The sequence below is a fragment of the Phaseolus vulgaris genome, chromosome 5 (assembly GCF_051622355.1).
Source record: "Phaseolus vulgaris cultivar YP4 chromosome 5, ASM5162235v1, whole genome shotgun sequence".
NCBI classification, from domain to species: domain Eukaryota; kingdom Viridiplantae; phylum Streptophyta; class Magnoliopsida; order Fabales; family Fabaceae; genus Phaseolus; species Phaseolus vulgaris.
In genome coordinates this window covers 36884729-36896355 of record NC_143502.1, presented here as the reverse complement: position 1 = coordinate 36896355, position 11627 = coordinate 36884729, and the positions used below count along the sequence as shown (strand labels likewise).

Below are 11627 nucleotides of genomic sequence, written 5' to 3'. Positions count from 1 at the left end.
GGGAAGTGCTCTTATGCCTTTTATGGCAGTTCATAACTTGACATGATAAAAAAACATTGCATTCTTTCAACAGAAGTCACTCAGGGCGAATCGCAGTTTACCGAGAATTCTGTTTAAGAAATCACATTTTTTCATTTCCAACTTTTTCCTTTATTATATTACAATCTCATAGAAGTATATTTATAAAAATAGTAGCGGTTGAGCTGTTTGTTCAGCTTTTCTGGGAGCAAATAAAGAGTTTTGAATCCCTTTTAAGACTTGGACGAATCACTTTTAGTCTTTTGGTTAGCTGTTATTTAGCACGAGGATATAACTCCCATATTGATTAAGAATGTGCAGAGATATATCGTGGTCTCCCACACAGATAGAAAAGGAAGAAAGTGAGAACAGAAAAATATCAGTTGCCAGGCAAGGAATGTCATATTACAGTAAAGAAAGAATCATTTTATTGTTGTATTTCCATTTCTTCCGTGGAATTACTTATTGAAAGGGCACATGTCTAACAGGGATTCCCTAATTAGTTACACAAAACTTTGTCATCCAAGCAACACAACAAACCAACTATGAAATTGAAGTAGCTGCATCTAAGTACATATATGCACTATATGGTATGAAGACGTCTAGGACCCAAATGCACAAAAGAAAATAGTGAACAAAAAAGAGCAAAACAAAAATGTGGGAAAATCACACCCAAAGCAGCTGGCAACATCCCATTCAAGCAAAACATGGCCTTCCTTTTTGACTTTTTACATTGAAGAGATTTCCACTGGATCTGCATCAAAGCATGTGCAAGCAGTGTGTAAATAGACATATGCAGAAAGAAAACTAAAATGTCAGCACAATTGTGATTAGGGAAATAATAAAGAGAAACAAATAGTTTGTCCAATTATATATGCTATCACCATTCCAACAAATGGGGTCCTATTGAAAAGATAATTAATCTAGTGAGATAATAAGTTGTAATCTCACATAATTCTTTTCAGGATTCGGGAAAGCCAGAAAAAAGTGGGCTTCTTCATTGGCAAGTGGTGAATCTAGAATGTTGTCCAAAGGCTCCGAGCATCCAGCATGCTGTTTCCTGTAATTTTCCTGCAAGTGACATTTCACGAAATCAGTTACAAGGTATGACCGACAAAAATAATAACCAAACCTTAAATAAACAGTTGCTTTATTCGGATTAGCATGTGAAAAGAGATGTATAAATAACATACCCCCAGAAAAACAAAAGAATCATTTGACAACAGAATTTACATTTTGATATATTAAGGATGTAGGTCGAGCTCAGAGTCACAAGCATTTTTTTCTTAAAAGGAAAGATAGGAAAATGTACACGGTCACAGCACATGGCCATTGATTTGACTGGAAAGATGCCAAAGCTACGCAAGCCAATTTTATCAACATTCCACATTTTCCTTTACACCTTCATCAGCACCAGCTACGTTTTACTCCACTCCAAAAAGTCACATCAAAGGCAATTCAGAAAACTCTAATACATTCACTAACCCCGCCACTGGGTTTCTCAACCCTTTTTCTTATTTAAAGTCAAGACAAAAAAAAACCTTAATTTCTTTTAAGAATTTCCATTTCACCTTTCGGAAACTTCACCTCACACATGTAAACATACAATATAGCAAACGGCAAAAGTAAAAAAAGTTTAGCATGGCATGAAATGTAACAACTAGAAAATAATACAGTTCTCCCATCATAACGTGAAGTAGTTCCAATTCCCAATCCCTGCATTTGTCTAACAAGAATCAAACAATTTGGGAGTGTGTGCAAAATAGATTTTTAATATAATTGATTTTGATAGGATGTGATTTATTTATGGATATTTTCATTCTAATAATAAATTAGTAGTAAAACTCGGTTATTTTTATGTTACACCAAAGTTCCTTAAAGTTGCTTTAACTTAAAATCAATTCTATATCCAAAATTATGTCTCTGTTGCCATTCAAACTGTTGCATGCCTTCTAACAACACAGTTAACTTTTGAGCCTCCTGAATACTACTAACTCGAGCAGGCGTTAAAATTTGAAGATGGAACCAAACAAATAATCAGTTACCTAAAAGCATATTAGCTGGAATTAAACCGTGATTCTAAGTGACATATAAAGTGAATTAAATCATATTGGCTGGAACCAAACATATAATCACTAACCCGACACCAAATGCCCAATTGAAAATATCCTAGACAGACATGTCTTCATTTTGTTTTCTACCCCAAAAGAAACCAACCTCATACTGAACACATTTCAACTCTTCCAGCCCCACCTAGAACGCACAAGGCCAAAACTAAACCCAAGTCATAATTTCAACAGGGTTGTCGAATTCAATTATACAGCAAAAGCTAGCAAAAACAACGACGTGAGCCAATCAAAAACAGAGTTAACCAAAAGCAAGGCACTTAATAAAAGAAAACCCTTTAAAAAGAAAAAGGAAAAATAATGAAATTCAGCCAGCCAAAGACATCGCTATCACCTCTACCCTTTTTCCTAATAAGGAGAAAAGCACAAGAAAAAGCAACAAAGGCAACAGTAGACCGTACCTCTCCTGTGCATGACAACTTTTGCAGCGGGTTGACCCGACCGGGTAGCGGGTTTAACCCGCTCCGCCTCCTCCTCCTCATCAATCGGAAACAAAACCCCATCAATCCCCTGAACCGAGATCCGACCATCCGTGTATATGTCCGGGTCGAACAAATACGCCGACCCGTCCCCGCGCCCGAATTTAACGGACCCATCAGCCTCCTGTGCAACCACCTTATGCGGCAACCGTAGAGTATCGTAACGAACCTTCCCGAACCTTCGAACCGCATTGTACATGCTCTCTTCCGTCTGGTACTCCGGTATTATGTGATAGTACATTATCCGCTCCGGCGCACCCGGTTCACTCAACTGTTCCGTCGTTAACTTCGCCACGGCTTCGTCGTTCGGAGCCAAAACGGTGAGAATGTAACCCTCAGACACTAAATGACCCATTTCAACGGCTAACGACGTTAGATTCACGAGAATGTCTGCCATCTCGTTGTATCCACCGTAGTGGAGAAGTGTGTGGATGAAATCCTTCACCTGTTTCTCGCCATTGAAATGGTGGTGCGGTCCACCAGGCCCCGGCGCCGGCGCCGGAGCAAGGGATGGTCCCGGAGACAAGGCATCGTATATCGAAAGAGCCGGAGAGGAGCCAGGCTTCGCAGGCGGAGGAGGTTTTTTGAGACGATGGGTTCTCGGGTCGACCTCCGGGGCTCCCTCGGGTTTGACGGCGGAGATGGAGCGAAGGGTGCGGCGGCGGTTGAAGTCGTGCTCGACGGAGCGAGGGAGGAGGAGGCGGTCGATGGCGTGTATGACGCCGTCGGGTCGGGTGAGGACATCCGGGTGTGTAACGCGGGCCTGGTCGACGGCGGTGAGGTTTGCGGAGAGACGGATTTGGTGGTTGGAGAGAGTGGTGACGTGGCGGATTAGGGTTTGGGATCCGATTTGCGTGGGGATGATGTGAGAGAGGAGAAGCGTTTGGAGGGAGTGAAGGTTCGCGGGTTGGAGAAGGAAGCGCTTGAAATCAGCGTCGAGGTTCCGGTCCAAAGCTTGGTTGGTCGGAGCGAAAATTGTTATGTTGTGTGTAGCCACCGTCTCTTCTAGTTTCTCCAACAGCATTGCTTTTTCCACAAGCTCCGCCAGTTCCGTGTACTGCGAGTCCAGAAGAGCAACTAAGATTGAGTTCGAATTAATCTGAGCCGTCGGTGACGACGGAGAAGACTCTCGCAACGTTAATGCCTGAGGCAAACCATACACCATTAAGACGACGGTGCACAAAATGCGGAGGTCGGAAGCGCCGTAGATGCCGCTACCCATGGCCAGATTGCGGTGGAGAGAAACCCAACCACCACTTCACTGGGAGCACCAACTGTACGATTCCTTTGCTCTTTAATCCCAAGGGAGTGAAATTGGAATTGGGAAGTTGGCGGCAAGTGAATGTGTCGGTTGCATTGGGAAGCGTGTAGACACGTGGCGAGTCTATATTGGTTGAAAAGGGAAAAATCGGACACCATAAGAGTGGGGTCCATTAGGCAGCTGGAACATTGACATTAAACAGTGTTGTTGGAAAATTATACGAGGGAGAAAAAAAAGTACTTGTTGAGTTTTGGTATGTGTTGATATTTAGGAAAAAGCTAAAGAAGATGAAAGTGTTTTCCACTTCCTTCTCTTACCTAATCATTCCCATATATGCTTATTTTTCCCACTAATGTCACACTTTTATCCATGTCTAAATTTCTTCAACATATTTCATCTCTCTTCTGTCTCCACATCAACTCATATTCATAGTAATTTTTTTATAAATCTAAATAAAAAAAAGTGGTGGTTTCTCTTTTATAAAAATCAAATACCATCTTTTGTTGTGTGGTTTGCATCAGCCACAGTTACAACACACTATCTCAATTCTCACATTTTATCCGAAACTGTCGGTGCCACTATGTTCTAAATTATGTCCAAAAGAGAAATGAAGATCATGTTACAAATTATAGATATATCAAATTAAGATTACGTTAAAATATTCATCATTATCTTTAGTCACTTCAACATGAAAAATCTCTAAAACAATCGTTATATAAAGAATTTTTTATAATATCGTTTAATTGAATATCATCGTATAATAAATTCTATGAAAATGATTAATTGTATTTATTTCTTATAATTTTTTCAGTTAAGATTTATGAAATTACATGAAAAGTTCGATATTTGGGAAAAGATAAAAGGTTATTGTTCTTATAAGGTCGGGATCCTATCAGAATAACTCTTTCTATTTTCATCTTTCAGTCTTATTGACCTTCAAGTGTGGTGATCTCCAATTGGTTCCTCTCCAAGTCGAATGGGAGGTACATGCGAAGACACTCTGACGATCAAGTCAGTCCAAGTACAATATGCAAGTGAGTTGAGAGTGAAAAATTGCCTTTGGTATTGGATCCCCTCTAATATTTATACTTTTTGTATGGGCCTCAATTATTGTGGTCTTACACGTGGGTCCAAAAGAATACCCAATTATGTCTTAATCATGGTTTACCATTAAGTAGGCTTAATCACATTTAATTGTAGATTTATGGGTTGCATTCGGATTAGGGGAGTTATTCGACCTTCTCGGCTATTCGATCATGTCAGTCTTCTCGGAAATCTGGTAGTACATTTGCCTCCCAGGCTCGAGTGGAGCGTTTTGAGTGTTAACGTAGAGTCTGTAAAAGAAAAATTGTCTTATCTTTACCCTAGATATTTGATGACTTTTTACGGCAAGTGCACCGCGTTTTTCAGAAGTAATAATTGTCCCTAAGGACGGATATCGATCCCACAAGGAATAATAATCGCTAAATATAGAACAAAACAATTAAAAGTGTATTGAAAGTGGTTGTGTTGGCAATGATCAATAAGAAAACAGACAAAGACTTAATTGTTTCAATTGGAAAAATAGGGATTAGGTTTCATATCTTTCACTCTCATGTATTTTGATTAACATGTCAATATTAAGTTCTTTAATTGAAATTGATGCCTGTATAAAAATCATTTATATCGATTCCTCGCATATAAAATCCTTAAGAATGTTCCCTAACTATCGATCCCTCGCATAATTATAAGAACAACTTATAACGAAGCTCAGACGTTTAATAGCAATTAACATTTCAAGTCTATTCCTAGCACTCAAATATGTTAAGTATTGTTGTTTAGGTCTGAACCCTAAAAATACCTCCCGGTCAGATTTAAGATTCTCAATTTGTCACGGAAAATTAAAAGTAAAACAACAATATCAATAATCAATCAAGAACTGAATATTAATATATAAAATATCACCTCAATACATAAGAGTTTGAGCAGATTACTCCTAATCCCAAAGGGTAGAATTAGCCACGCATACTTCTATCACCTTCCCTTCTCCTAATTGGGTTACAATTCACTCTATGGTGTTTTTCTCTCAATCTGGCACACTAAGGTTGAGCCTCTAGCCCTCTATTTATCCTAGTTTTCTAGGTTTAGGTTGTTTATTGTGTCGAGCTAATGGGCTAAATGATAAAACATAAAAAAGGCCCAATCTTTCTTTGCATCTTTTTCCATTCTGGGACCTTCTATCTTTATCTTTTTAGCTCAAATCTTTCATCTTTAATCCAAATCTCCAATCTTCCTTAGAAATCTGCAATTAACACCAAATTTGGGAATAAAATACTCTTATTTAAATAAAGATCATAAAAAATGTAAGAAGGTATAAATTCATAAATTAGGGATTATTGTATATGTAAATTAACAATAAATCCTCATAAGTGCCTATATTTTAATATGAAATATTACTGAAATTAGACACTTATCAATATTCATCCTAGGTCATATGCCCCCTAGGCCCTTGTATAGGAACTATACGTAGGGTCTTATGTTGCCGATAAGACGGGTAGTCGCTACCTTGTGTGGTTGGCACTTCCATGTGACTTGACGCCACGTGATTTTCTCATGTATCCTTGAAGTCAAGTAGGGGAGTTCATTGGTGCATTCGAGGTGAGTGGATGTGACATGGTGTCAGAACGTTGATATGAATCGTTGATGTTGTATTGATCCAACAATGTCGATCAAGTGTGACGGATCGTATTCACCTTCTCCTCCACCTATAAATAGGGGTGGCAGTGGGTTCCATTCTTCACCCGTGAACCGTGAATTTTCTCTGAGTATCCGAGAGCCAAGTGAATATTTCCCCATAATTTGTGTATGCCTTAAAGAGTGTTTTGAGATAACCATGTCTTCCCTTTCTGTCACCACTTTATTTTCGTCTTCTGGGGGTTCGAGTAGGGGAAGGCAATGTATGTAGATGTTAGGTCTAGTGATAACGAGAGCTCTGAGAATTCTTCTCTGATTGTCGGTCCTATTAGTGGGGATAACTTAAAGCCTGCAATATCGTCTTCTTCTAATCTGAGTGCCTATGAGGGGGAGGAAACCCGAGAGGCCTACTACGTGTGGGTGGATAATAAGGTTCGAGAGGTTTTTTCTAAGTATACAAAAGTATTCATGCTCCAAGCCTTTATCGAGAGTGTGGATATCATTTTGGAGGGTGTGTTGAATGTTTCATTAGCGTTATGTAGGTGTAGAGAGTACGAAATTGTTTGTCTGGGTAGGGGGAGAGAGCCCAAAGATTTTTCTATTTTTATTCTTGTTTGAGCTCGGACATTCATTATCTCTTTCCTTTTGATGAGTTCACCATGGAAGTGTTGCGCATCTTCAATGTCGTTTCTACTCAGCTGCATCTGAATAGCTGGGCTGCGCTCCAGGCTTTCGATTGCTCTGTGAGATGCTAAATCTTAAGGGAACCCCTAGGTCTTTTTTGCATTTTTTAGGTACGAGGCTGGGAGACTGAATAAGTTGGGTATCCTTAGTCGGTCAGTCGAAAAATAGCATCCTTGCTCCTTTTACCATATCTTATAAGAACTTCAAGGGAAGTTTCTTCAAAGTCGTGATTGAGGAGGAATGCCGACAATTTTTCTTTGATGGTGAGACTCCCATATTTCCTTTTTATTGGACAAAGGATCTGACATGTTTCCATTTGTGGCTGAGGTCCCTGATGACCGATGACGACTTAGAAGTGTTGTCAAATTTGGACCAACTTCCCTGCAACATCCCAACCCGACCTCTCGTTCGTGCCTACTTGTCCCCTGATAAAATTGTTGATGGTGACGATATGTTATTTTACTCATCTTAGCATATCTTTATTCTGACGTTGACTTAATCTTTTTGTCATGTGCAAGTATAATGGCAAGAATGACACCGGCAGGTGGAAATAAGGATTATTTCCGAGAGCTTCGCTTAAAGAGGTAAGCTTAAAGGACCGAGCGGGCCGAGATAGGTGTTGGATTCTCCACACCTGTCGCAGAAACGACCATTTCCATAACTGTGGTGTTAGCACCGGATAACACCCGTCCTCCTGTCAATCCAAAAAAGAAAAAGGAAGAACATGGGAAGGATCATGGTCATTCTTCTTGGCGCCACGGGGAGCGCGATCGAGTTACCGAGAGGGTGACAATTACCCTCAATCCTTACGAGCAGGACGCCTACTTGTCAACTCGTCCCTCTCAAGTTCATGATGCCATTGTGGAGTTGTGCTCGCGTACCCTTATTCTCGGCAAACGCATGGCCTCTGACTTGATGAAGAGAGATAAGAACGCGACCGAGTTGGATAGTCTGCATTCTCTGTTGGAGGAGCCGGTTGCCAACCTCCAATTGACCTTGGATGGAAACAATGATCTCTTGGCTAAGAACCAAAACCTTGAGGCCGAGATGAATAATTGGAAGAACTTACATGCCAATGCCGAGAGGGCGAGAAAAGAGTTAGCTGCAAAGGCGGACAAGGAGATCTGAGGGCTTAAGGAGAGCCTTTCGGATATGACCCTCTCGAACTACTGATCCGAGGAAAAGGTAGAAAAGTTGTTGAAGGACTTGGATGTTGTTGAAAACAACGTTCTAGACCAACACGAACTCGACTTCCAAAAGGCTCTTTAGCAAGCGACCTTTTTCTACAATATTCCCTTGGATGAGGGAAATTTTGATGTCGACAAGGACTTCTACCAAGGCCAACTTGTGCCAATTGATCAGATTTCGAGTGGCTGAGATGTCGTGTCAGCTCCGCTAGGGACTCCCGATGCCGAGAGGATAAATATAGACTCTTAGGTTTTTCGTTCTTTGTTTTTGACTAGGCACACGTATTTAGTCTCTCGTTAACGTGTGCCCCATTTTGTGTAAATTGACGGCCTGTCAGCCTTTTAATGAATTTAACTTAACTTTTCGTGGAACTGTTTCTTTCTTACTTTTCTTGCTTTTCGTTTTTTTCGTTTATTCGGCTCTTGACCATGTGAATTTTTCTTGGTTGAGAAGCTTCTTTTACGCTTTCTTGGCAGGATTTCATTTAAGTGAATTCTACCTTAGTCAAGAGGTTTTCTTTAACGAGCTCTCGGCACGATTTCGCTTAAGTGAATTATATCTTAACCGAGAGGTTTCTTTAATGTGCTCTCGACAGGGATTCACTTAAGTGAATTCTACCTTAGCCGAGAGGTTTCTTTAACGCGCTTTCGACAAAGATTCACTTGGGTGAATTCTTGCTTGGCCAAGAGGTTTCTTTAACGCACTCTCAGTAGGGATTTACTTATGTGAATTCTTCCTTGGCCGAGAGGTTTTCTTTAACGCACTCTCAGTCGGGATTCACTTATGTGAATTATTCCTTGGTCGAAAGGTTTCTTTAACGTGTTCTCGGCAATGATTCACTTATGTGAATTATTCCTTGGCCGAGAGGTTTCTTTAACGCGCTCTTGGCAGGGATTCACTTATGTGAATTCTTCCTTAGACGAGAGGTTTCTTTAACGCGCTCTCGGCAGAAATTCACTTATGTGAATTCTTCCTTGCCCGAGAGGTTTTTTTAACGTGCTCTCGGCTGGGATTCACTCATGTAAATTCTTCCTTGGACGAGAGGTTCCTTTAACATTGTTGTTGATGACAATTCAACTATATAGCCAACAAGTTTTTTTTCATTCATGTGATACCTCATTAAAACCTACTTCAGCCAAAACCCTTTTTCAGGAAAAAAACCGACAGTAGGAAAGAATACACTTGCAATACATATCATCCAATATACATTTTCAAGTGGCTTGCATTCCAAGTCTTAGGCACTTCTCGTCCATCCAACTACTACAAGCAATTGGCTCCATTGTGGAGACTTTCCTTAATTTTAAATGGTCCTTCCCAATTCACACTGAACTTACCTTCTTCTGAAATCTTGCAATCTTCTCCTTTCATTCTCCATATGAGGTCACCTTCTTGGAATGCTTGTGGTTTGGTCTTTGAGTTATACCTCCTGGACGCCCTTTGCTTGCAAGCTTCTTCTCATATGTTTTCCTTGTTGCGCAACAACTGAAGTAAATCCAACTCGGTTTTCAGGCATTCATCGTTCAGTTTGAGGTTGTCAAGCTCTCATCAGATTGTCGACTCTCCGACTTCTACTGGTAACATGGAATTTGTGTCGTAGGTGAGGTTATAGGGAGTTTCTCCTGTAGCTGAGTGCAAGGTGCACTTATAGACCCAAAGGACTTCAACGAATTCTTCTATCCATGTTGGTTATGTCGATCTTCTCGACAATCCGGTAGTACAGTTAGTATGGTGGCCAACAGAAATACTAATGTTACTCAGACCTAAATTATAAATTGTGAAGAGACTATAATATAATATAAGTTCTAAAGACTTACCAACTACCAATAGTCACTAAATGTTTTATAACCTCTAACAAGTTTTAAAACTTGGGTCACTTATCTTCTAAATTTCAGTCTATTAATATTTATATTATTTATACAATAAGAAAAAGAAGAAGAGGAAGGAAAGAGAGAATAGGACGAATGCATTAGTCCAAATATCAGGATGACTATATTGATTACGTTGCATCCTTCAAGTTGATTTTATTGGTTTATCTTATATAGAGGACAATATACGTATAAAATAAAATTTTATAAAAGATAAAAATATTAATATATTTATTATATATATATATATATATATATATATAAATCACTTGTGATCTTCTTTGCAAACTCCATTGTGTTAGTATTGACGTGACAATATTCAATTTGTGAGGATCACTTTTATCTTCTTTAATTTATTTTCATATTAATAATTTTTTTCAATGATTTTACATTCTCCCAATATTTCTACCACATTATGAATTGAGAAAGTTTTTGGGGTAGGTAGAGAGCACATGGTGATTGGAGATAAATAATAACCAAAAGCTGGAAGAGACAATTTTGTATTTTTTATTAAGGTATTTCTTCTTACACCTTATCAAATTTCTTTTCACACTTCATCAATTTCAAAATTTAATTTACATAACATAAAAATTCATAAGAAAAAAAAAATCTAGAATAATTTTTTTCATAACAACTATTTTAACTTTTCGAATTCGATTTTTAAAATTGATGAGATATAAAAAAAACAAGGTTTTTTATTATTATGCAGACAAGCGGACTAACCTACTCCATATCTGACTCATACATGTTGTGGACTACGTGAAACAAATCTAAGTAGTTCAAGAAGCCAAAATAGTGAGTTTGCCTAGCGTTTTCCAGAGCAAACGTCAGGTACCCCAACATCCTACATAGATCTTGTAACCCAAATACCCTTAGGTTCTATTAGAAAAAAAAAACTAAATATCTTTTTCTTTTTTACTTCCCTTAATTTTGTGGAATAGTCAATTTGACAATATTTCTAAAACAAAGATGAAACTTTGAAACTATCCAAAATAAAATACATACACTTATCAACCTATTTTTTAAGTAATATAATGATATATATTTGTACTTTAAATTAAAAAATATTAATATATTAAGTGGTTTTTTTACTGAGGTAAAAGTATCACTTCCCTTTTTACAAGTGAGAAAAAAAAGTAAAATAAACTTTTTTACAAGTTAAAAACTTTCTCAGATAAGTTTTTAAATTCTAAATTTTAATTCGTGCATAAATTCGTATTCTTATGTTTTGTTGTTATTATATCTATATTTTTCATTTTTATTCCTTGTTTATTTCAAAAGACAGAAAGGTATATATGTAGTGAAAAAAAAATACAAAAATCAAGAATAAAAC

The 11627-nt window shown here is 38.4% G+C and overlaps 1 protein-coding gene across 1 annotated transcript; it reads right to left on the bottom strand.

Moving 5' to 3' along the window:
* Window positions 1-401: 401 nt before the first annotated feature.
* LOC137835575 (fasciclin-like arabinogalactan protein 15) lies at window positions 402-4249 on the bottom strand. Its single transcript, XM_068644141.2, has 3 exons — window positions 2546-4249; window positions 970-1089; window positions 402-772 (listed from the first exon to the last, which is right to left on the bottom strand). Exons 1-2 carry the CDS (start codon window positions 3843-3845, stop codon window positions 1016-1018), a joined length of 1374 nt encoding a protein of 457 aa, XP_068500242.1. The 5' UTR covers window positions 3846-4249; the 3' UTR covers window positions 402-772; window positions 970-1015.
* Between the last annotated feature and the right edge of the window lie 7378 nt (window positions 4250-11627).

Bases quoted from the DNA above. Each gene is read 5' to 3' on its own strand.
- LOC137835575 (XM_068644141.2), bottom strand. From the start codon at position 3,845: ATGGGTAGCGGCATCTACGGCGCTTCCGACCTCCGCATTTTGTGCACC. The intron at 1,090-2,545 runs GTACGGTCTACT...TGTCACTTGCAG, and splicing joins AGTTGTCATGCACAGGAGAG to GAAAATTACAGGAAACAGCA.